Consider the following 24,486-nt stretch of genomic DNA (forward strand, 5'->3'; position numbering starts at 1 on the left):
GGGACTGCTGTTTTCCGTTTGGTCTTCCTCTCCCTGCGTCACATATTGGATAGCACGTCCGGACCATAACCTTGTTAGTGTCTCTTCTCTCAAGGATCATAGTCCTGGGCTGCTTGTTTTCCAGTGTCTGAAAACAGTTGCTTTATGCATTTTTGTCTAATTTTAACATAGCTATGACAGGAGGGCTAGTCTTCTGTCTGTTACAATCAGATTGTGTTGACCTGGTAGAGGGTGAGAAGTAAATAGGAAACTCGTTGAAGGATTGAAACCAGACTATTGCCGTGATTTGTTGATGCCTTATCTAGAGTACACCACTGCTTTCTTTAAAATGGACAGAGGAAATGAAAGGAAACTTAACTCGAGGCTGTTGTAGTAATCTAGGCTTAAACTAGACTGGAAGTGGAGTGAAATGATAAATTCAAGAACTCTTTTGAAGCTGGAACAATTAGGACCTGCTCTAGAAGGTGGTAGGTAGTGAAGGTGTGGGAGGAATGGAAGGAGACACTGCTGTTTGGCTTGAACCACCGGCAGGGCAATGCCGTTCAAGGAGATGGGCAACACTCATCGGCCTTCAGAGGAGGGGCTAGTTAAAGAGGAGAAAATCACGAGTTTTGTTTTGAATGAAATACGTTTGAGTGACCTAGTAAACATCTATATACATGTCAGATGGGCAGAGCAAGGGCAGGGCTAGAGTTTCACCAGCACTGTTCAGATGGGAAGTCTCCATCTGTATTCTCTGCCATCGCTAGGGGCTGTACCGGGGTACTCTGGAAGTACTGGCTGACTCAGAGACATCGACAGAATCTGACAAGAAGATAGCCTGAGGAGGTCTGGTAACTTCAGGGGGATCCTTGAAGACCCCAACTGTGGTATTCTACCGCCTCCTTCTTTCCTGTCTGATCCTGAACGCACTGACATTTGGATTGAAAAAAAATAGCTATGTTTTTCTGCTATTTGCTACAGGTAGACTGTTTAGGAAACTTGTTCAGCAGTCTTACCTTCTTTTTCTTTCTGATCGTAGCCCCTCTAGAGAGAGATTTCCATCGTAGGTAGCCCGGTGGTTGTTGCTCTGGGGGAGGATGCTATGCAAAGGAGGTCGTCAACACAAATGCTTTCAGTTGTTTTGTGCAGTGTGGACTGTGGCTACTTTGATTTCTCCTTTTTCTTTTTTTTTTAAAATAAATTTATTTATTTTTGGCTGTGTTGGGTCTTTGTTGCTGCGCACGGGCTTTCTCCAGTTACGGTGAGTGGGGGCTACTCTTCATTGCGGTGCACGGGCTTCTCATTGCGGTGGCCTCTCTTGTTGCGGAGCACAGGCTCTAGGCGCACGGGCTTCAGTAGTTGTGGCTCATGGGCTCTAGAGCGCAGGCTCGGTAGTTGTGGCACACGGGCTTAGTTGCTCTGCGGCATGTGGGATCTTCCCGGACTAGGGCTCGAACCCGTGTCCCCTGCATCGGCAGGCGGATTCCTAACCACTGCGCCACCAGGGAAGTCCTGATTTCTCCTTTTAAAAAGGGACTATTTCTAATCCCCTTTTTGGATTGTTTGGAGTTCTGATAATATGTCTCAGAGTCCTGTGGAAGAGTGACACACAACATGGGGATGTGCCGGAGCTTCACCTCTTGTGGTGGCTGGGGTCTGTGTGACTTACCGTGTATAACCAGGTGTGCAGAGATGGGGACCCTCCTGTGCCCCTTAGCCTGAATGCAGTCTGTGTGCTCCCTGGTCCACAGGGAAAGGTCAGGAAGACAGAATGTGGATCAGAGTATCTTACAAGGCCGGGGTAGTCATCTTTGCATGTAACTACTACTCCCTTGCTTCTCCACTCTCCTCTTGAAAAAATGAGAGTGAAAAGGAGGACACTTACTCTCTTTTTTGCTTCTCTTGTATAGGAGATGCATCGGAGATTTGAGAATGCCCCCGATTCTGCCAAAACTAAAGCTCTGCAAACTGTTATCGAAATGAAGGTAAGTGAGAACTTCCTAAGGAATCTTATGTGTCATTTCACACTTTCAAGTGATCACACTTTCATGTGTGAGTTTAAGAAAGTGGTATGTAATAATAGTTCACTCATTTTGTAGGCTGAGAAGAAATAGTAAGACTTAATGAAAACGACACATTAAATGAACTTCAGTTTCGTTTCCTCCAGCATTTCTTGGAGTCAGCTGTTCTCAAAGCTTTTGATATCAGGCCCCCTTATTCTCTTAAAATGACTCATTTCATTTGTTTTTAAGAAAATGTCTGCCAAATACCAAGTTTGTGTGTCAGTTCTTCTCTCAAGTAAGAATAGGGTTCCGTGAAAAAAGTACCTGATTCAGCTTGCAGCTCACAGAACATCCAGTGCTGTCCTGGGAGCAGCATCACACCCAGGACGCAGCAGCCGGGCCTCCCCTTCCTGTTTCATCACACAGAATGGTACAAAGATACATACTCAAGGGTTGAGCATATGAAAAGTCACCAGGGACATTCCTAAGTGAGCCAGTGTTTTAAAAATGTTCTTTCTTATTTTTCTTTTTTGTCTGAGAGCGCTGACACTGAAGAATACACTGACCGCTAGTACGGTTTGACGCTGTTGTCCAGAGGCAGCGAACGCTTTTGCCTGTCCTTTATACCTTTAGTGCATGTGTCAACACAGTGGAAAAGGCACATAAAGTTGTAGTATTATTATGAAAATAGTTTTGCCTTCTCAAAAGGGCTGGGAGGCACCCCCAGGTTTTCACGGACTATACTTTGAAAACCTCTGCTTTAAGTTACTGAGTAGTTAGAAATCTTCAGGCTGAACATTATGGTGATTGGTGACTAAGCACTTGCCTTCTATGTTAAATTCCCTGGATTCAAAATCTGGATTTATTTAACCAGTTGTATGACGTAGAACAAGTAACCTAACCTCTCCATGCCTTAATTTCTTTATTGATAAATGGTGATAACAATAGTACCTATCCCATGGGTTCTTCTGTGGTTTAAATTAGTTAAAACAAGTAAAACACTTTAAACAGGACCTGGCACGTAGTAAACATTCAGTCAGTGTTAGCTGCTCTGCTATTATTATTTTTATTAACCACATATTCTTTCTTGCAAGAGCTAGAAGACTCTTACAGATAGGGACCCCTCCCTCTACCCCTCCTTCCCTCTCTGTCTCTTTTTTTAACTTCTTTGTATCCCCTGAAAAGTTTGACACGGTGTTTTGCATCATGTGCCTTCATTTAATGTTTGTTGATGTGACAAGAATCTTTAGTTGTTGGTATATAAACAGTTTTATGAAAATAGATGCTTCTCAAGTACAGTTATCAGAATGGTTCTCTTAATTTAGATGATTTCCTCTTAAAACTATGTTTTTATTGTTGTATACATCTTTATTCTCACTGGGGAAAGGGTTTACTAAACAAATAGCAAATTAGTGGATCCTGGGTTCTTTATAGTTAGACAATTCAGTCTTGAACGTAATCTTGTAAACGGCCTCTAGAAAGGTTTAATTACATGTTTACATTTCCCACAAGTTTATTTGTACATGTTATTTCCTGATCCCTGTTGGAACCTAAAAACACACGAGTGTACCTATGTTCACAGAAGTATTTTGCTTGCCTTTTGATGGCAGAGGGAAGTGTATTGGTTTTAACTGGCAGTAGATCTATTTTAAGTTGTGTTAACCTCCAGCCATTCTGCTAAGAAGCAAGAGACTGAGATTCTGGTGGCCCAGTGGGGTCAGGTGGATGTTATGTTGAAATTGCAGATGAAGTAGCTGAGATGCTGAGAGTGTGGCATGAGCTTGAGAGGATCATGAAGGTCTAGACTGGTCTTTGGGGGAAATGGGAAAGGAGGTGATGGTGGACTATAAAAGAGCCCAGCTGTCTTCAAGGTGACGTAACATCCTCTTCGCTCTCCTCCTCCTCTCCCTCCTCCTTTCTCCCACTTTCTTCCCTCTGCTTCCTTCTCCCTTCTCTAACTTTTTCTTTTCCCTTTAGCAGTGGAGGAGCAGGGAGGAATTACTGGACTGCTCTAGGGTTAGAGTTTTGCTGGGTAGATACAGCAGAATTACTGGGATGCAAGTGAATTGAGGGTGGAGGTGAAGGAGTAGTTGGGATGATCAGTCCAGGGATGTAGCCTGGAGAAGAAGGAAGAGAATTCAGAATGGATGGACAGGTTGGGAGAAAACGTAGAAGTTAGGGAGGTGGAGGACTCTGAGATGCAAGAGCAGCAGTTAATGTGAGTGACGGTGTGTCAGGCCTGGGAGGAGAGTCCTGGGTGATGTGGTCTTGTAAACTGGATAGCTAAAATGGACCGGAGGATGCAGGCGTTGGAATTATGGACGTCAAGGAAGTCGGACATTGAAATCCTAGGATTATGGCAAGAGTGGCATTTGAAGGAGAGATCTATTGTCAGCCGGGTGCTGAAGACTTCTTCAGTGGGCGGGAGTGGCGGGGGAGCCCCTAGATGGCAGCTGTGCGGAGGGAGAGTGAAGAGGAGTGTGAGCTTTAAATGGGAGCAGCGGGCTTCCCTGGTGGCGCAGTGGTTGAGAGTCCGCCTGCCGATGCAGGGAACGCGGGTTCGTGCCCCGGTCCGGGAAGATCCCACATGCCGCGGAGCGGCGGGGCCCCTGAGCCATGGCCGCTGAGCCTGCACGTCCGGAGCCTGTGCTCCGCAACGGGAGAGGCCACAGCAGTGGGAGGCTCGCGTACCGCAAAATAAATAAATAAATGGGAGCAGCATCGAGGAACCTGGAGGTGCCCACACTTCTCCCTGCCACTCTGTGATGCTGGGGGATTAGTGGACTTCACTGGAGAGCGTTCGGGGAAATTCTATCCTTTGGGAAAGCCTGGGTTTACTTAGATCAGGGAGACAACTTTTGAAAAAAAAGTTGAGGATTTGGGAAATTTAACAAGGAGCAGAGGATTTCAGTGGACTCAGTGGGGTTGGTTGATTAATGATGGGAGACCCAGGGCTGGGCAAGTATAGAGTAGTAAGATGATAAAAACTTTATTTATTTTGTTATTATACATTCTAGGAGTAAGAAACCTCCTTGGAAAGGGCTGTCCTCAAAGAAACCCAGCCTGAGTACTGGTCGGTGCTACAACTAGTCCAACATATCAGGCATTAATTTTCTGGCCTCATCCCAGAAAGTAGCCTGGAAGGTTCTTTTTCTGCCTCATGGCGTTCAGAGCTGCAGTTATGGTCCCTTTTTAGGTGCAGATTTTATGGTGCCTGATTTGATAGTGAGTGTCTGATTTGGTCAAGAGCTGCCTCTCTGTCTGTGTTGGGATTTTCAGATAGTGCATTTGAAGTCATTTATTTATTCTTTATGGGCCAGGATAGTTTTAAATGAGTAAATCAAAATCCTGGTTTAGGTTTAGAACGTCTCTGATTGTGTTAATTTAATATGTTTAATTTTGAACTAAATGTAAGTTGCATTTGAATAGATTTGTAAAAGAGAATTTTTGTTGTGTTATTTTTAAAGGTAATGCAATGCAAGTCAGAGGAGTACAGCCCTCGCTTCTCCCCCAAACCTAAAACTAGCTAGTTGTAATTGTCTCATGATAAATCCTTTAACTCATCGGCACACTCTCAGATAGCAAGGAAAGTCAGTCAAGACAGGCTCGAGGTAAAGTGAAAAGAGGAAGTCAGTCTCAAAATTTCTTCCTAAAGGAATGGTTTCTCTAAAATTCCAAATAACGTAAAGCTATACTGCATTTATGCTCTTTGAGGTCTTTACTTCTTAGGTGAATAAGCGTATGCAGCTATAAAGTATCTATTCTGTGTAGCAGTTTTTCTGTAATCGATGACATCTAAAGTAATCTGGGGATAAACTAGACACTGTGACAGACAAAACCAAGGAAATGAGTGTAGATGGTTGTTGTACTAGGAGGTGATATTCGTGGTGATGCTGATTTATAAGGACAGTGATGTTTCTTTTTAGAAATCATTATGAGATACTTCACATGCATGGTGAAGTGTAGCGAATAAGTAAGATTACTAATGCAGTAAGTAACCTCCCCTTATCTGCGGGGGATAGGTTCCACCACCCTCAGTGGACTGAAACCACAGATGGTACCGAACCCTATATATACTCTGTTTTTTCCTATACACACCTATGATTAATTTTATAAATTAGGCACAGTGTGTAAGGGATTAACAACGGTAATTAATAGTAAAATAGAACAGTTATAACAGTATGCTGTAATGGAAGTTACGTGAATCGGTCTCATTCTCTCTCTCTCTCAGTATCTTACTGCACAAATCTAATGCCTTCTGCATCTAAACTAAGCACTTGTCGTGCACTGTAGTCGTACCTTTTGCAGTTTGAGGTGCAGCAGCAAAACTGGCACAAATTTCTTTTTCCTTCATCCCAATTTCACTCCTGGAAGATTCGTTCTTGCTGTAGATCATAGCAACCTCAGCATATGATTTTTTCTCTTAGTGAGAACTTCCACCTTTTCACTTAAAAGAAGCACCTTACAGCTTCTCTTTGTCAAATCTGAATTGCCAGCATCACTACCCTTGTGCTTTGGGGACGGTATTAAATAAAATATTGTCACATAAAAACGGTCACTTGAACACAAGCACTGTGTTGCCAGGACTGTCCATCTGATAACCGAGGTGGCTGCTGTGAGTGACGGGCAGGGGCGCACTGGAAAAAGGGCTGACTCACGTTCCGGTGGGACAGAATGGGATGGTGTGAGATTTCATCATATTGATTGGAACAGCGGTGCACAGTTTAAAACTTCTGAATTGTTTTTTTCTGGCATTTTCCATCTGATATTTTCTGACCGCAGTTGACCTCAGGTAACTGAAACCGCAGAAAGCAGAACCATGGAAAGTAAAACTGTGGATAAGTCGGGACCACTGTGTGATAAAATGTAACTGTTAACATAATTATCCATCCCTTTGTTTTTCTGCAGTGGGAGGTTATCAGACCTTTATTATTGTAGATAGGGTTATACAAATTATTGTGTAAGTCTTTGACACCTTCTTACTCTTTTCCCCACTCCTTTGGAAGCATAAGTAAGCCTTTTAGAAGTCATCAAGTAAAACGATAAAATATTACAGCTAGAAAAGGCTTTACTGTTAATATTACAAATGTTTTCACTAGAAGTTTGTTGACCATAAAGTACTAAGAAACTTTAACTAGTTTTCCATTGCTTCTACTTCTTCAGTTAATACTCTCAACTTTAATCAAAAGGGTGCAGAGGAAAGGCTAGAGGAAAAAATCATACTATAGATCTCAGTCCTCCTCCTCTCCACCATATGGCCATGAAGGATATATTTTAGAAGCAAGGCACCAGTTGTAATATTTCTACATATTTGTTTATCTTTATTAAATTTCACATCTGTAAAGACAGGCTTGTGCAACCTCTCTGGCTTTTTGCGAATACTTTAATGTCTAAATCTTCCTTTGTCCTCAGGATTCAAAAATTTCCTCTATGGAGCGTGGGCTCCGAGACTTGGAAGAGGAGATTCAGATGCTGAAATCGAACGGGGCTTTGAGTACTGAAGAACGAGAGGAAGAAATGAAGCAAATGGAAGTCTATCGGAGCCATTCTAAATTTATGAAAAACAAGGTAATGGTGTGTGATACTGTAATTTTTAAATGGGGTTTGAAAAATTGGTGCATGTTCCTACTTCTGTAGTGATGATGGACTTCATGCTGTTTTATCAGGCTTCAGGGAAGAATACTTGTACCGTAATTCTTTCAGATAGAACTTTCCAGAATTAAAGTCAGAATTACTGATGTTGTATGGCTATTTCAAATTTCACTTAAAAGAAACATTACTTGTATGAGGCTAAGTGTGTATTATCACGGTTTAACATTTCATGTCTACCAGTACTTCTGAGGCCATTAGTAGGATTACATCCAGATGAGTTTTTCTCACCATATGAAACATCGTGTTCTCGATGTCTTGTGAACAAATTTAGAAGTGAAATTCAGCCTAAGAGACTGAATCCACCTCCCCTTTTTGTTCCTGAAATGGCTTAAATAAAACCGCGTTTTCCCTTCAAACACAGTTCCCTAAAGGAAACCCCTTTGTGCTCTCCCTTGGAGAAGACCCATGTGTCTCAGGTTTATTGTTTCCCACGTGCACTTGGGGTGTATGTACAGTAGGATAAGCATTGCTGAGACATATCAGTCTGTATTATAACCGCAGTCACAGTATTCCTTCCTTAGAGCCAAAGGCATTTATTTTGATTCTATAAACTATTTTAGGTAAATTGGAGGATTTAGTTTATTACAGTTATCAGTTTATCAGGTCTGTGGTGTTTTAAAGATCATAATTTCAATTGTAAAATATTAGCTAGAAAATAAGTGTTCCTTCTCCTCCCCCTGCCCCCCATATCCCAATTGTGTTAGTTCGCTAATGTCTCAGAAGTGAAAACTGTTCCTTTAATGATGCAGTTTCTGGCTTCTTTCTGTGATACCCATACCTGCATATAAGTCAGTAGAATATTCCTCTGTTATTTTAAGAATCTGTTATCAATGACTATGGCCAATTTCATGTAACTTTTAGAACTTAAAACTTCACATATCCAACTTTCTGTTAGTTTTGACTTATCATTCTAAGTTGAGAACAAAATAAAATATTGTCTCCGCTTCCCATTTGCTGATTAGCACATTTCAGTCCATTACCCTGTGAAAATAGTGAGCCCATCTAGGGTCCTTTGAAGAGGAAATTAGGGGAACAGATTTGATTGTGTTATATGAGTTATTGTTATTTCCAGTTACTGCTCTGGCTCAAAAGCAGATAATAAAAAGACCTAAGTTGACACATGAGTGAAAAAGAATAACAATGTCGTGACAGGTAGAGCAACTGAAGGAGGAGCTAAATTCGAAAGAGGCTCAAGGGGAGGAGCTGAAAAAGAGAGCGGCTGGTCTTCAGGCCGAGGTCTTTGCCGTAAGATTTACCCTTTGCGTGCAGTGATCCCACAGTGGGACCCTGCTGCTCTGGCTCTGGGTGCTCACACTTTCACTCTGTGGTCGGCAGCTTTGCCCAGTACTAGCACTAACCAGCCTGCTCTGCTCTTTAACCGACTCCTGTTCACCCGTTTGACCCACGTGCCGCCCTGTGTGCAGCGAGCCCTCATGTGCTCTGGAAGCCCTGTTCCTGGTTTTTTACTGTTGCTTTGCCACTGTGTGGATGGTGCTTCAAAGCTGTTTTTTCTCGACTCCTTTCCTGTTACCAGAAACTTGTTGATTTATGTGAATGGTCTCTTTTCTCTTCTTAGGTACAAAGAATGCGCAGATGTTCTAGGTCCATCACCCAGGGTTTATTTCAATCTGATTTCTTGAGTGAAGTGCTTTACCTTCATATGTAGGCATCATCTTTAAGTCCCCGATAGGTGATTTTGCAACAAATTTTACTTTCTTTGGAACAAACAGGTGTATTGAAGTGATTAGCTCATTTAGTTATGTAGTAAATTAGAAGTAGCATGAAACTTAAAGTCTCTAAATCTATTTAGTAGCTCAATCATCTGTCTAGAGAACTTGAAATTCCATTTCAAACTATGATAAAATGATTATAATAAAATAGCTAACACTTGAATACTTATTATAAGCATTTTATAACCTACTAAGGTAGGTATATTCTCAACCCAATTTATGTATAAGGAAGCTGAGGTAACACGGTGGTGCTCAGGAAACACAGTTAGTAAGAGGCAGAGTTTGAGTTTTACACAAGCCATTTGGTTCCAGAACCTGTGCTGGTAAGCTCTGCACTCCACTGCCCTATACTAGGCTGTGCACACATTTGTCTCACAAGTGTCAGGAAGAAAACTGCTTCTGAAAATTACGGTAGAATAAGACTGGAATGCAGCATTAAAAGAAAAAAAAAAACACTTGTGCTAGTTCAGTGTTTGCTATTTGTGGACCACTTTATAGTATAGATAGAAAAGTGAGATATTTTGTCTAAAAGGGTCCAATTTGGTTTGTTGTAACCATGTACTGTCTAGAGGAGAAGCTGATCTATAACTTTTTTTTCCTCAGCTAGTGTTATTAATTTCTTTTTGTGTCGAGCAACAGGCTAAACATTCTATACATTTTTTTGGTTTAATCTGTATGCAATACAGTGGCACTGGTTTGCTTTCTCCATCTTACTGATTAGGAAACCAAGGCTTAGAGAGGTAGTTACCCAAGAAGACACACTCATTCGTTCTCACATGGGATTGACTGCAAAAGCCTTATGCTCCTAACTTTTTTTTTTTTTTTTTTTGCGTTAGGCAGGCCTCTCACTGTTGTGGCCTCTCCCATTGTGGGGCACAGGCTCCGGACGCGCAGGCTCAGCAGCCATGGCTCACGGGCCCAGCCGCTCCGTGGCCTGTGGGATCTTCCCGGACCGGGGCACGGACCCACGTCCACTGCATCGGCAGGCGGACTCTCAACCACTGTGCCACCAGGGAAGCCCTATGCTCCTAACTTTTAAGGAAAATTTGTGCCTCTAAACTCTTCTGTTTAGGATATTTTCTTCGTTTTCTCAGTCTTTATGGTCAGTATAGCATTATTTGAGGATTATTTAGTAATGCAGATGATGAGGAAAGTGAGATTTTGTAGTTATTTTTGATCACATGGTCCAGAGGTAGCTGGAAATTTGAGTAATCTTTAAGCCATAGTTCTTTAGCTGATGAGGTGAGAACATTTTGAACGTTTCCCCTGACTATTTATTCATACCACAAGTGCGTTTTTAGTGCCTTCTGTTTGTTAGGGGTGGGACGTTGGTAAAGGAATGTCATGAAAGATGCTACACCGTTACAGTATGTGGCAGCTCCTGGGTACGTATCTGTGTTACAGGATGGAAGTAGCTGCTGTTGACAGCTGTCTTCCACTGATGTCCTTTCCAGCTGCAAGTATTTTGCATACAGTGAGCACACAGAAATGTTTGTTGAATGAATATTATATTTGTAAGTAGAGATTTCATGCATATGAGAAAAATGCTTATCTTCCTGCTGAAACAGAGCAGTAAATTATAAGTTTATTTTTAGTGCTCCTTAAAAGTAATTTTAATTACAGTAAAATTTATTTCATACTTTCTCATGGGAAATTATTCACAAAAACTTTGTCCCTTATGCCTAAGATTATTATTATTATTTTTTTAAACATCTTTATTGGGGTATAATTGCTTTACAATGGTGTGTTAGTTTCTGCTTTATAACAAAGTGAATCAGCTATACATATACATATGTTCCCATATGTCTTCCCTCTTGCGTCTCCCTCCCTCCCACTCTCCCCATCCCACCCTCGGTCACAAAGCACCGAGCTAATATCCCTGTGCCTTGCGGCTGCTTCCCCCCAGCTATCTACCTTACTACGTTTGTTAGTGTGTATATGTCCATGACTCTCCTAAGATTATTACAGTCAAAATACTTTAGATACATTCAGCTTTTTAAAAAGTATTTTTTGTTTCCTCAGTGATACTGAGATTACTGACTTCTTGTCAAATTTATACTTCCAAGAGTCTATATTTTAGTGTATAGCTAGCTACCTTGCTTAGGCAGTAGATATAATGTAAAAACAGATACGATTTCTGTTAATTTGGCTTACATTTAGAATAAAAGAGTAAGGGCTTCCCTGGTGGTGCAGTGGTTGAGAGTCCGCCTGCTGATGCAGGGGACACGGGTCCGTGCCCCGATCCGGGAAGATCCCACATGCCGCGGAGTGGCTGGGCCCGTGAGCCATGGCCGCTGAGCCTGCGCGTCCGGAGCCTGTGCTCCGCAACGGGAGAGGCCACAACAGTGAGAGGCCCGCGTACCGCAAAAAAAAAGAAGAATAAAAGAGTAAAAATTCTTAGAAACAGTAGAAATATAAAGGAGACGTTTGATGTTAAATGTTTTCTAAGTTAAGATGAGAAAAATTTATGGGCGAGTGAGTGGCACCTATCGATTGATGGATTGCTCTGTCAGAGTAATTCAAATTTGATTACACGTGTAGATTCTTACAGAATGAGATTTGATGCGTTCTTTATTTAGGTTATATACTTTTATCCATTTAGTTGATATGACATGTTGTAGGTAATATAACTTTGTAGGTGGAATCTTTTTTTTAGGTCAGTACCCGTAACTCCTCAAAATTACATAATTTTTAGAAAGCACATGTTTATAATGCCTTATAACACTAAAGTGGCTTTTTAAGAAGGACTTTATGTACACTTTCATTTGAGAATGAAAAATTAACAATGAAAAAATAAATGTGCAGCTTTTGAGTTTAAATGGCAATAGTAGGAAGTTTCTTTTTTCTTTCTGTGTTCCATCTACACTAATCCTGCTGTATGAGTTGAAGTTTCTTACGACTTAATAAGATGAAAACTGCTTTAGTCATGTTCAGATGCTTACTGCTGTCTCATAGTCATCTAAGTGAATTGGGATTTTTCTTCTTCCACTCCTTTTCTAACGGATTTCAAAAGTTTAGGGGAGACAATAAATGAAAACTGGAAATTTTGCTATTAGTTGAATAAGCTTTGTTTTTTTTGGGGGGGGTGGTCAGCTAAGATTAGATGATGCAAAAAGATGAATTGTGTCCTGTCATAAAGTTAATGCTGTGTATCTTGACGTGGATCTGTCACAGACCCGGATCAGAGGTGGTGGTTTTATTTCTTTTTTCCTTATACTGCTTTTTCTTCTTCTCTAGATTGGTCAGGTGAAGCAGGAGCTGTCCAGAAAGGACACAGAACTACTAGCCCTACAGACAAAGCTAGAAACACTCACCAACCAGTTCTCAGACAGCAAGCAACACATTGAAGTGCTGAAGGAGTCCTTGACTGCTAAGGAGCAGAGGGCTGCCATCCTGCAGACCGAGGTAAAAGGAGTTGTGGGATTTGCACGGAGCCCATTCCTTGGCACCTTTCCTTGTGTATTACCTGTGCACTTCTCGTTGTGTTGAGATACGGGAGTTATGAATAATATTATGATGGCTTCTTTAGCGATGTGGTCAGTTATAGTACTAAACTATAGCCATCTTGTTTCTATTGTTCTTGTATGTAACAAATTAAACCAGTGCAGTTAATATATGTTTTTGATACTTCCGACTTTGACTAAGTCTGTGCTTCTAAGTAGACTTTAAACTAATGATATGAAATGAAAAGGTAGTTGTAAAAGCATTTGTCCTCACCCGTGGTAAATCTTTCAGTCGTGAATGGGAGTGAGCTTGGTCAGCCGGTGTTGGGTTATTAAGTGTCCTTAAGTTTTGGTATTATGAATAGCTTTGAGTAAGCAAACTGTGGAATCTAGAAATGTTTGAGATAAATCTTGTTTTGAACTGCAGGTTATTAGACACGTGCCTTCATGTCCTGTTTGAAAATAAAGTTAGCGTTTTTAGAAATATTAGAGGGTTATCTAGTCTGCCAGCCTTGATTAGAGGTAGGAACACACTAAATAATTCCAGACAGATGAGAATCTATCATATTTGCAATGAGAAGGAATTGATGATGCTATTTGGATTTGCTGTCTTAAGGAAAATATTTTCTAAAGATCTCAGTGGAATAGAGAATTTAGGTAGGAATAGGTAAGCCGTTCTGCTGTCTAGAAGAAAAATAAAGCATATAGTATGGATTAACTTTTTCTTTTCTTTTAAAGAACAAGATAATAGATAAATAAAGGCATAGTGTAATGAGAAAAGGAATGGGTAGTAAAAAGAATGCATGAAACATCTCAGACCCAGAAGTTCAGAATCTTCACGCGAGCAGGAATGGGAAAATGACCAAAATGTTTCATATAGTATTTTATTTTTTTACAGTTTGGGATTTTGTTGAAAATGAGAGATTTGGATGATGTATTTATAATTTTCCTTACGAATTATACTTTTTCTATTTTGATCACGTTTCATTTTATCGTGATACCTCAGAGGGCTCTTTTGGGATAAATAAGGCTCTGGCTCTGGCCTCACAGTTACTGAGTGTGAACTTCAGTTTTACCACTTGCTACCAGGTGCAGGGTCCTGGGCACATTACTTAAGTTCATTGTGCCTCGTTTTACATCTGTAAGATGAAGAGGAGTTCCTGCCTCATTAGGTTGTTAGCATTAAACTAATTTCTCTACTCCTAGTGCCTGGCACATAGTAAGGTCTTTGTCAGTTATTGGCATCATTCTAATTCTTGTAATACTCTCAGCTAATATATGTAAACTGTTAAAATGGTAAGAGATTCTTGTTGCTTTTCTTTTCATTGGCATAAATTTTATGTAGACGGTCTGCTATTTAATATTTTTATCAAGCTAAATTAAGGTTTATTCAGGGAATTGCAAATATAGAATTATCTGAAAAACGTTAACCTGCAAATTTATTAATTTGTGGCTTTATTAGAGTTTTTCACATCAATGCCTGGTATGCATGCAGTACTACAAAAGGGTCAAAAGAGGGCACCAGTGTTTTGGAGGTGAGCCTGTTGCCAAGTTTGCTGCTGTGATAGTTTTGGATGGAGGTGGCAGGTGTGGGAACCAGGGGACCAGGCAGTTGGTTAATGATAATGCAAACACTTCAAAGCTTGTCACAGTCTAATAGATGACTTCTTCCCCTTGGCAACCCATCCTTCTCTTTGTACCACCCTCTGAAATAGTGTTCTTATTAGCTAGGTCTCACACAGATGGGCTTGTGATTGGTTTCTTGTACCATAGAGAACAAAGACTGTATTTGTGGTCATTCTTGGGTGGTTTTTATATTTGTTTTTAGGACTAACTGAGTTTCAGTAATTACCCTTGTAAGTTATTAGGACAACTGCTCCAATATAAGGGTCTCATTCTAAAAGATAACAGTAGAAAAGCTAACTTCCTTTTGAATTTGGGGTGATTATATGAATGTTATATGCCTGTTTATCAGGATTTGCTTTTTTTTCTTAAATTACTCTGGTGACACTTGACAAGGCTCACTTTTTCCAAAGCAGCTTTCTCCTGTTGGATCCCATAAAAGACAGTTTGAACCAGCTCTTTGAATGTTCTCACCTTTTTCTATAATTGCTATATTTCTGTTCCTAAAATTGCTCTTTTTTAAAAAAGATAAAATTATTTATTTTATTTATTTATTTTTGGCTGCATTAGGTCTTCGTTGCTGCGCGTGGGCTTTCTCTAGTTGGCGGCGAGCGGGGGCTACTCTTTGTTGTGGTGCACGGGCTTCCCACTGCAGTGGCTTCTCTTGTTGTGGAGCACGGGCTCTAGGCGCGCAGGCTTCAGTAGTTGTGGCACGTGGGCTCATTAGTTGTGGCTCGCAGGCTCTAGAATGCAGGCTCAGTAGTTGTGGCACACGGGCTTAGTTGCTCCGCGGCGTGTGGGAACTTCCCGGACCAGGGCTTGATCATGTGTCCACTGCATTGGCAGGCGGATTCTTAACCACTGCGCCACCAGGGAAGCCCCCTATGATTGCTCTTAAGTGATCTCATCCTCCTCTCTGAAGCTACCCTAGACTTTCATCCAGCTCTCAAATCACTAAATTAAGCACATATGAAAAAGAACATGGATTCAGGAGTTTGTTGTTTTTTTAATTTTAAAATTCTTCAAGGAAAAACGGGATGTGGGAAAAGCCCTGTTTTTTTTCCCTGTTCAGGGTCCATGGTATGAGGTCCTTTTGTGTTGGGCAGTGTACAGTATATAGTATCTGTGGAATTGCTCCTGTTTTATGAACATTTCCTTTAATCTGTTGACCTTCACAGAGGTGGTCTGGATTTAGTAGCACTGTGGTCAAAGCATGGGCTTTGGAGTCAGACCTAGGCTTGAAATAGCCTTCTACATTTATTAGTCATGTGACCTTGGATGAGTTATTTTACCTCTGTAATCCTCCATTTTCTCATCTGTCACTGAGAATAATAATAATACCAACTTCCTAAGGTTAGAATAGATGTTTAATGTGGCTAGGATAGATTTTTTAGTTATGAAGTTCTTATCTGAATTTGGAGGTGAATATTAAATATCAATGGGTTTAAAATATCGTCACTGGTTTTTTTAGATGATAACTTTGTAGCCCCCCCCCCACCTTTGTACAGATAAACTGTGCACTGTTGAATGGCACATCTCTGCCTGTGGTCTTTTGCAAGTTTCTCTGAGCTCTTCAACCTTTTGTTGGAATGTCAAACAGAACTCAGTGCAGTTTGTCGAAATAGCCTTTTAAAAAGGTCTGCTTGTGTGCACTCTCGGTCTCATGACCCAGCGCCCTTCGTTCGTCCTCCTTCCTAGGTGGGAACAGTGGGAGATGTGGCGATAGGAAATTACACTTAGTGATCTCGGGCAAGATCAAGATTTGGCTTTGATTTCCTCAGCTTTAAAATTAGGAGTAGTTTAGATTATTTAATTTTTCTTTTGTTTTTGGTTAGATTATTTAAATTTTAAAAAATTTATGGGGACTTCCCTGGTGGCACAGTGGTTAAGAATCCGCCTGCCGAATCAGGGGACACGGGTTCGAGCCCTGGTCTAGGAAGATCCCACATGCCACAGAGCAACTAAACCCATGCGCCACAACTGTTGAGCCTGTGCTCTAGAGCCTGTGAGCCACAGCTGCTGAGCCCACGTGCCACAACTACTGAAGCCCGTGCGCCTAGAGCCCGTGCTGTGCAACAAGAGAAGCCACCGCAATGAGAAGCCCGCGTACCGCAACTAAGAGTAACCCCACCTCGCCACAACTAAAAAAAGCCCGCACGCAGCAACGAAGACCCAACACAGCCAAATAAATAAATACATAAACTTTAAAAAAAATTTATGAAATACAGGAAAAATGCAGAAAATAATATAGTAGACAGTACTCATACTTAACTTACATTTATGTTTGACCACATTAGGTGATCTTTAAAGGTCCTTTAAAAGAAAAGATTTTTTTAAAAAAAGCTCATTCTAAACTAAATATTCAGTGAAAGCAGAAACTTTTGTTAGAATATCAGGTTTTTAGAACTGGTTGGGGCTAGGAACAGGCTAGGAATAAATATTCGGAAGCTGTCATTATGGGGGTAGTGGCTAAAGCCTTAGGGATGAATTGGTTTCTGCAGAGGAAGGTTGTATAGAGTGAGATGTAAAGAGGGGGAAATGCCAGAGGATCCAGTGAAGAAAACTGAAAAGGTGTGGTCAGAGAGTTAGAAAGGCAGTGAGTCATATAATTGCAAAAGAGGAATTATAGGAAACATGCCATTGTTACTGGCATGCAGTTACTAGTGCTAGTGTGCTCTTAGGTAGATCTGTTTATTGATGTAAAACAAAAGAAGGTTAAGGTGGGTTGAGATAACTAATACTTTTGTGATCAGAAGTAAAAGGCCAAAACAGCAATGTAGCCATTTTTCTGTTCGTGTCCATTGGTAGAGAAAGTCTTGTGGAGGAAAAACCTTCTGATTTTGTTGAAGTTGGCATAACCTGTTTGCCACAGACCTTGGTGCTTGGCAAGCTGGTTAGATGCTGTGCCTCCAGCTCAGTTGATGTGAATAAACAAAGTCTTATTCCTCCTGCCAAGAATGGTGTTAGGGTGATGACTGTGTGTCCTACTAGTCTCTGAGGGGTTTTCCTGAATACGTGTTTTGTGGTTTGCAAAATACGGACCTCATGCAAAATTATACTCTGAATTTAGTTCACACCAAACCAAAAGATCAGTGTAGAATTCAGAGCAGTTAATCTAGTAGTAGCAAAGTGGTTTTTGTGGTTATTTTTATCTCAGATCTCCAGACCAGCCCATTTAAATTCTGCATTGCATGAAAAAGCAGACCAAGAAAAAGTGTACACAGGTGATTTGAATTGAAAAGATCACTTAGTAGGGCTTCCCTGGTGGCACAGTGGTTAAGAATCCGCCTGCCAATGCGGGGGACATGGGTTCGAGCCCTGGTCCGGGAAGATCCCGCATGCCGTGGAGCAACTCAGCCCATGCGCCACAACTACTGAGCCTGTGCTCTAGAGCCCGCGAGCCACAAGTACTGAAGCCTGCGCGCCTAGAGCCCAAGCTGCACAACGAAGAGTAGCCCCCGCTTGACGCTTGACGCAGCTAGAGAAAGCCACGCAGCAGCAAAGACCCGATGCAGCCAAAAATAAATAATAAATAAATTTATATAAAAAAAGAAAAGATCACTTAGTAATTAGGCTGTGGGCTTGGGTAGTTTCTGTGGCTAATATTTGTGATATGAAATATTTTTAGTGTCAACACCTGCATTTCCCACTGCAATAACACCAAAGGTTTGTATGTTTATAACAAGAGTTTTTATTCTTTACCTTTTTCAGTCACCAATTCTTGTGGGTCTCATACCTGACATCCCCTCAAATCGGCATGCGGGTATTTATGAGTGGTTAGTGCAGGCCCGTTTCCAGGTCGCTTAGCAGAGTCAGGGATCTAACGTAAAAGTGCAGCTGGGGCATCTGGGTACTTTTGGTAAGGAAGCAACAAATATGAGGCCTCACAGTTATTACCCTGAGACATTGGTCCCATCAGAATGAGAAACATTTAGAAGCGATGAGGGACGCTTTCCTGCTTACCTACAGGTTTAAATGTCTGGGCTTTTGACTTCTGCAATAAGAATTTAATAGTGTATTTCAGGGGTATTGGGTAAAATGTTTTTAAGGTGAGTTGCTTTGTTTTTTTTGCTTGTGGTTATTGGAATATATAGAATACATATTAGAGGTGGAATATATAGTATGCAGAATACAAATTAGAATGTAGGAATTAGGTAGAAATGACTTGGCATGAGATTTATTTATTTTTAGATTTCTGGCATGTGTACTTTCTAAGACTTTGACCTCTTTAACTGTGCAGCGGGTCAGAGGGTTCAAGGAGCTCCCTCTTGACTCGCCCTGACTGATGGATGCCCCGTAATGGGTTCACTAATAGGAACCACATCTGTTACTGTCAGATGGGACTAGTAGCCATGTAGGCGGGCTGGAGCTGAGCCTCAACAAACGCCAGGTGGATAAGGGTCAGTGAGTTCTTCTGGCATCTCGACAGCCTGGTCGTTGAATTTCCTATTCACAAGCATCTTCGCTCTGTGGTGGCAGTTCCCTTCTCCCTGTTGAATAAATATTCAGTCTGTTCTGACATTTCCCTTCTGGACCTTTTTCCCTCCTTTGCATAGTGGAGTGTTTCTGATTTTAATACGTAGATGAAGGAAAACTGTGGGTAACTTAAGGAATTTTGTCACCTTGCACTTTAGAAAGGACCATTGGAGAACTCAGTGGTGATCATGTATTCCATCTTTGTTCTGCATTGGATTTTAATTCTTGCTCTGAGCTCTCTAGTGCTGAATTCAGGCACCCAAGCTGGAAATTTGTGATGTAACATCTTTTGGATTCGCTGGGCTTGGCTTATTGCAGTTCTACTGTTTGTCAGTAAAATACTTTCGTTTTTGTCACTGCTGAGTAATCTTTTCCTTTTCCTCATCTTTGAGGAAAAATTTAAGTAGATTGGCTATCTTTACACATGTCAAGTTTCCATTTCATATACTATTCATGGGAAGAACTCATTTAGATCTTCTTCAGTTGCTTTCATTAGCCGTTTGTAATTTTCAGCATACAGAGCCTATACATGTTTTGTTAGATTTACACCTAGGTATTTAATTTTTTTGGAGTGATTGTAAATGGTTATACATTTTGAAAATTGAAGTTCAGTATAGCGTCATATTTAATTTTGACCAGTTGACAAAATATCAACATTTTAAAAAGCTAGTGTAGGGACTTCCCTGGTGGCGCAGTGGTTAAGAATCTGCCTGCCGATACAGGGGACATGGCTTCGATCCCTGGTCCAGGAAGATCCCACATGCCGTGGAGCAACAGAGTCCGTGAGCCACAACTACTGAGCCTGCTCTCTAGAGCTCGCGAGCCACAGCTCCTGAGCCTGCGTGCCAAAACTGCTGAATCCCGTGCGCCTGGAGCCCATGCTCCGCAACAAGAGAAGCCACTACAATGAAAAGCCCGCACACTGCAACGAGGAGTAGCCCCTGCTCGCCGTAACTAGAGAAAGCCCGTGCACAGCAGCGAAGACCCAACACAGCCAAAAATAAAAATAAATAAAATAAAAAAATAAAAAAACTAGTATAAATATGCCTCTATTTTCCTTAGTAGTATTTTTACTAAGAACCATTTCAGGCACTTAAAATATAGGTAAAATACTAAAACATTTTAATATGGTAAATGGCGTGTAGGCGTTTTTAATTTTAACGTAGTTGGCCTTACCAGTATTTTTTCTTTATGATGTATCCTTTCTGGGTCTTAAAAAAAAAAAAAAAATCCTTCCATGCTGCCCTGTCTTAAAAGATACGTAAAAAGTATCTTTCTCTCTAAAAGTTTTAAAGATTTGCTTTTTATATATAAAGCTTTAATTCATCTAGAATTCATTTTTGTGTATGATATGAGTCAGGGTTCTTCCCCCCTCCCTCAGTATGGGTAGCCAGTTGTCTAAAAACGGTTTATCAGATACTCTGTCCTTTCCTCACTGATTACAGTGTCACCTCTGTCTATATGTGTATGGGTCACTAAATGGTGTGAGTGTGTGTGTCTGGGCTCGCATTTCTGTGGCAAACGTCTGTTGGTTTATTCCTGTTCTAATACCGTGCTTTCTAATTTTGCTTACTTAAAAAAATCAAATTTATTGACATCAAATAAACTGCATATATTCAAAATGTACAATTTGGTAAGTTTTGACACACACCTCTGAAACCAATGGCACAGTCAAGATAAAGAACACTGTCCCCAGAGTTTTCTTGTACCTCTTTGTAACCCCTGTCTTCTGCCTCTCCCTGATATTCTTCACTCCTCCCCACTTCCTCCCTCATATCCAGGCAACCCTTGGTCTGCTTTCTGTTACTGAAATTAGTTTGCATTTTGTAGAATTTTACATATATGAAATCTTACAGAATTAGTGGTTAAGAGCTTAGGGTCTGAAGACAGACCATTTAATCTTAAATCCATGCTCTATCACTTATTTTTAGCTTTGAGATCTTGGGTCTGCTTTCCTCTCAGAGTACCAGTTTTGCCGGTTACCATGGGAAATTGAAATTTCCCACAGGGAAAATACAAGGGAAGGAAATACGATGCTTGAGAATAGAATTCTGAGGACTTTTGATATACTGTGTATGTGGTTGGCAAGCATATACAGGACCATGTGCAGGAAGGGTCAGAAGTCTGAGGGTAGAATGAAGAAAACTGTTTAATACAGAAGTAAAGGTTTGTAAAAATAAACATGACTGGAAAAAAAAAAGATGATGTGAGGCTGTATTTGAAATGATTGTTCAGGCTGGGAGAAAAACAAACAAAACCAGAATGGAGGTTAATAACAAAAAGTTAGGGATGATAGATCAGAGGTTATACTTTGGACAAAGAGTAGATTTAGTGGGCATAGACGAAAGGAAAGAACCGTGTTTCAGAAATAAGATTTTCAGAGTTTGAAAGTTCTTAGGTGGACCTTTCCAGAACATAATAAGGTTTACCCTGTATCATTAATTAAAGTAGAATAGAGGAAAATTAGAGGTGCAAGAGTGTTTATTGAGGGGGCAGTGGAACTTGTGCTGACGAATTATAAATGGGACCTGAAAAGACGGCTTCCCCAATTTCTGGCTTGGTGAGACTGGTGGCATTGAAGTGGTTGAGAGAAATACAGTTTAGCAGAATGAAATGTTGTTTATTTACATGTTTTTCCTCTCCAGCATGGTCCAACGTAATTTGTAAGTACATGATGGCTTATCTATATCAGTCCCAAATGAGACTGGTCTCCTAGGAAATTTCCCACAATACTTAGTGAGCAGTAAGTGCCACTAGACATACAGTACTGGCTCTCAGACGCCTTACTGTTTTGATATAATATAGTTTCAGTATGTTATTGATGTAATAATACAGTCATGATATAATATAATAATATTTCCTGATGTTTTGGTATTCTCTCTGTGAGAATACCAATACCTATTGGCACAATACTATTACCTATTTTTAAAAATAATTAATTAATTAATTGTTGGGCTGTGTTGGGTCTTCGTTGCTGCACGTGGGCTTTCTCTAGTTGTGGCGAGCGGGGGCTACTTTGTTGCGGTACGCAGGCTTCTTATTGCAGTGGCTTCTCGTTGCGGACCATGGGCTCTAGGCACACAGGCTTCAGTAGTTGTGGCACACGGGCTCAGTAGCTGTGGCTTGCGGGCTCTAGAGCGCAGGCTCAGTAGTTGTGGCACACGGGCTTAGTTGCTCTGCGGCATGTGGGAATTTCCTGGACCAGGGCTCGAGCCCATGTCCCGTGCATTGGCAGGCGGATTCTTAACCACTGTGCCACCAGGGAAGTCCGACCTATTTTTTCTTTGTGGGTTATTCTACATTCAGACAGGAAAAATAATATAGTACAAGTTCAAGATTAAAGATATTCTGTAGAAACATACTTGTTATCTTAGGTGTGCGCTGTCAGTGTGGTAGCCACCAGCCACACGTGGCTGTTGAGCACTTGAAACATGGCAAGTCCAAATTGAGGTGTGACACAAGTGTCAATTACAGTATGCATTGGGCTTTGAAGACTTAGTACGAAACAAATGTAAAATAGCTTATTAATAGTTTTTTTATATAGACTATAGGTTTGAAATGACAATAATGTGTATATATATTAGATTAAATAAAATATATTATTAAAATTAATTTTACCTCTTCCTTTATCACTTTTTAATGTGGCTGCTAGAAAATTAAAAATTTCATAAGTGGCTTGCATGTGTGACTCATGTTATATTTTTGTTGAACAGAAAGAAACCCACCTCCCTGTTTTTCTGTAATCAAATGTGTAACTATTTGCTGAATTATAAATCCTTAGTGGGAAAGCAAAAAAAACAAAAGAATTTGGTGTGTGAGTATGTTTAGTGAAATTTGCTGTGAATAGATTTTAAAATAAGTACAAAATGCCAATGGCATTCTTTATAGAACTAGAATAATTCTAAAGTTTGTATGGAAATGCAGAAGGCCCTAAATAGCCAAACAGTCTTGAGAAAAGAACAAAGCTGGAGATATCATGCTCCCTGATTTCAAACTATATTATAAAGCTACAGTAATCAAAACAGTATGGTACTGGCACAAAAATGGATACATGGATCAATGGCATATAATAGAGAGCCCAGAAACGCATCCACATTTATATGGGCAATTAATCTATGACAAAGGGCCAAGAATATACAGTGGGGAAAAGACAGCTTCTTCAACAAACGGTGTTGGGAAAACTGGGCGGCTACGTGAAAAATAATGAAACTGGACTGCTCTCTCACACCATGCACAAAAACAAGTTCAAAATGGATTAAAAGGACTTTCTTGGTGGCACAGTGGTTAAGAATCCACCTGTCAATGCAGGGGACACGGGTTTGAGCCCTGGTCCAGGAAGATCCCACATGCCACAGAGCAACTAAGCCCGTGCACCACAACTGCTGAAGCCTGTGTGCCTAGAGTGTGTGCTCCACAACAAGAGAAGCTATCACAATAAGAAACCCGCACACCACAACAAAGAGTAGCCCTCACTCGCCGCAGCTAGAGAAAGCCCATGTGCAGCAACGAAGACCCAATGCAGTCAAAAATAAATAAATTAATTTAAAAAAATAACCGAAAAACCAAAATGGATTAAAGACTTAAATGTGAGACCTGAAACCATAAAACTTCTAGAAGAAAATATAGGCAGTACCCTCTTCAACATCAGTCTTAGTAATTTTTTTTGGATATGTCTCCTCAGGCAAGGGAAACAGGCAAAACTAAACAAGTGGGACCACATCAAACTACAAAGTTTTTGCACAGCAAAGGAAACTATTAACAAAACAAAAAGACTACCTACTGAATTGGAGGAGATATTTGCAGATAATATATTCAATAAGGGGTTAACATCCAAAACATACAAAGAACTCATACAATTCAACATAAAAAAAAAAAAAACTTGATTAAAGAATGGGCAGAGGATCTGAGTAGACATTTTTCCAAAGAAGACATACAGATGGCCAACAGGCACATGAAAAGATGCTCAACGTCACTAATCATCAGGGAAATGCAAATCAAAACTACAATGAGATATCACCTCACACCTGTCAGAGTGGCTATTATCCAAAAGACCACAAATAACAAGTGTTGGTGAGTCTGTGGTCTGTGGAGAAAAGGGAATCCTTGTGCACTGTTGGTAGGAATGTAAGTTGGTGCAGCCACTATGGAAAACACTATGGAGATTCCTCAAAAAATTAAAAGTAGAACTGCTGTATGATCCAGCAGTTCACTCTGGGGTATTTATCTGAAGAAAACAAAACCACTAATTATAAGAGATACATACACCCCTATGTTCATTACAGCATTAATGAACCAAGATATGGAAGCAACGTAAGTGTCCATCAGTGGATGAATGGATAAAGATGATGTTGTCTGTGTATGTGTATATTATTATTCAGCCATGAGAAAGAAGGAAATCCTGCTGTTTGTGACAACATGGATGGGCCTTGAGGACATTGTACTAAGTGAAGTAAGCCAGACAGAGAAAGCCAAATACTGTGTGATTTTGCATATATGTGGGATCTACAAAAGCAAATGAACAAACATAGCAAAACTGAAACAGAATTATAGGTATAGAGAACAAACAGGTAGTTGCCA

The 24,486-nt window shown here is 40.6% G+C and overlaps 1 protein-coding gene across 3 annotated transcripts in view; it reads left to right on the top strand.

Moving 5' to 3' along the window:
• Positions 1-24,486, top strand: part of ERC1 (ELKS/RAB6-interacting/CAST family member 1) — a 357,838-nt gene that overhangs the window by 55,223 nt on the left and 278,129 nt on the right. For 2 of the 3 annotated variants that reach the window (XM_065886877.1, XM_065886878.1), the window contains exons 3-5: positions 1,893-1,967; positions 7,398-7,553; positions 12,605-12,772. In XM_065886877.1, the coding sequence (XP_065742949.1) occupies positions 1,893-1,967; positions 7,398-7,553; positions 12,605-12,772 (399 nt within the window). Of the gene's footprint in view, positions 1-1,892; positions 1,968-7,397; positions 7,554-8,789; positions 8,874-12,604; positions 12,773-24,486 lie in introns of all 3 variants that reach the window. The other variant, XM_065886875.1, reaches the window with a different exon arrangement.

Source organism: Phocoena phocoena, chromosome 11 (assembly GCF_963924675.1).
Source record: "Phocoena phocoena chromosome 11, mPhoPho1.1, whole genome shotgun sequence".
Classification (NCBI taxonomy): Eukaryota; Metazoa; Chordata; class Mammalia; order Artiodactyla; family Phocoenidae; genus Phocoena; species Phocoena phocoena.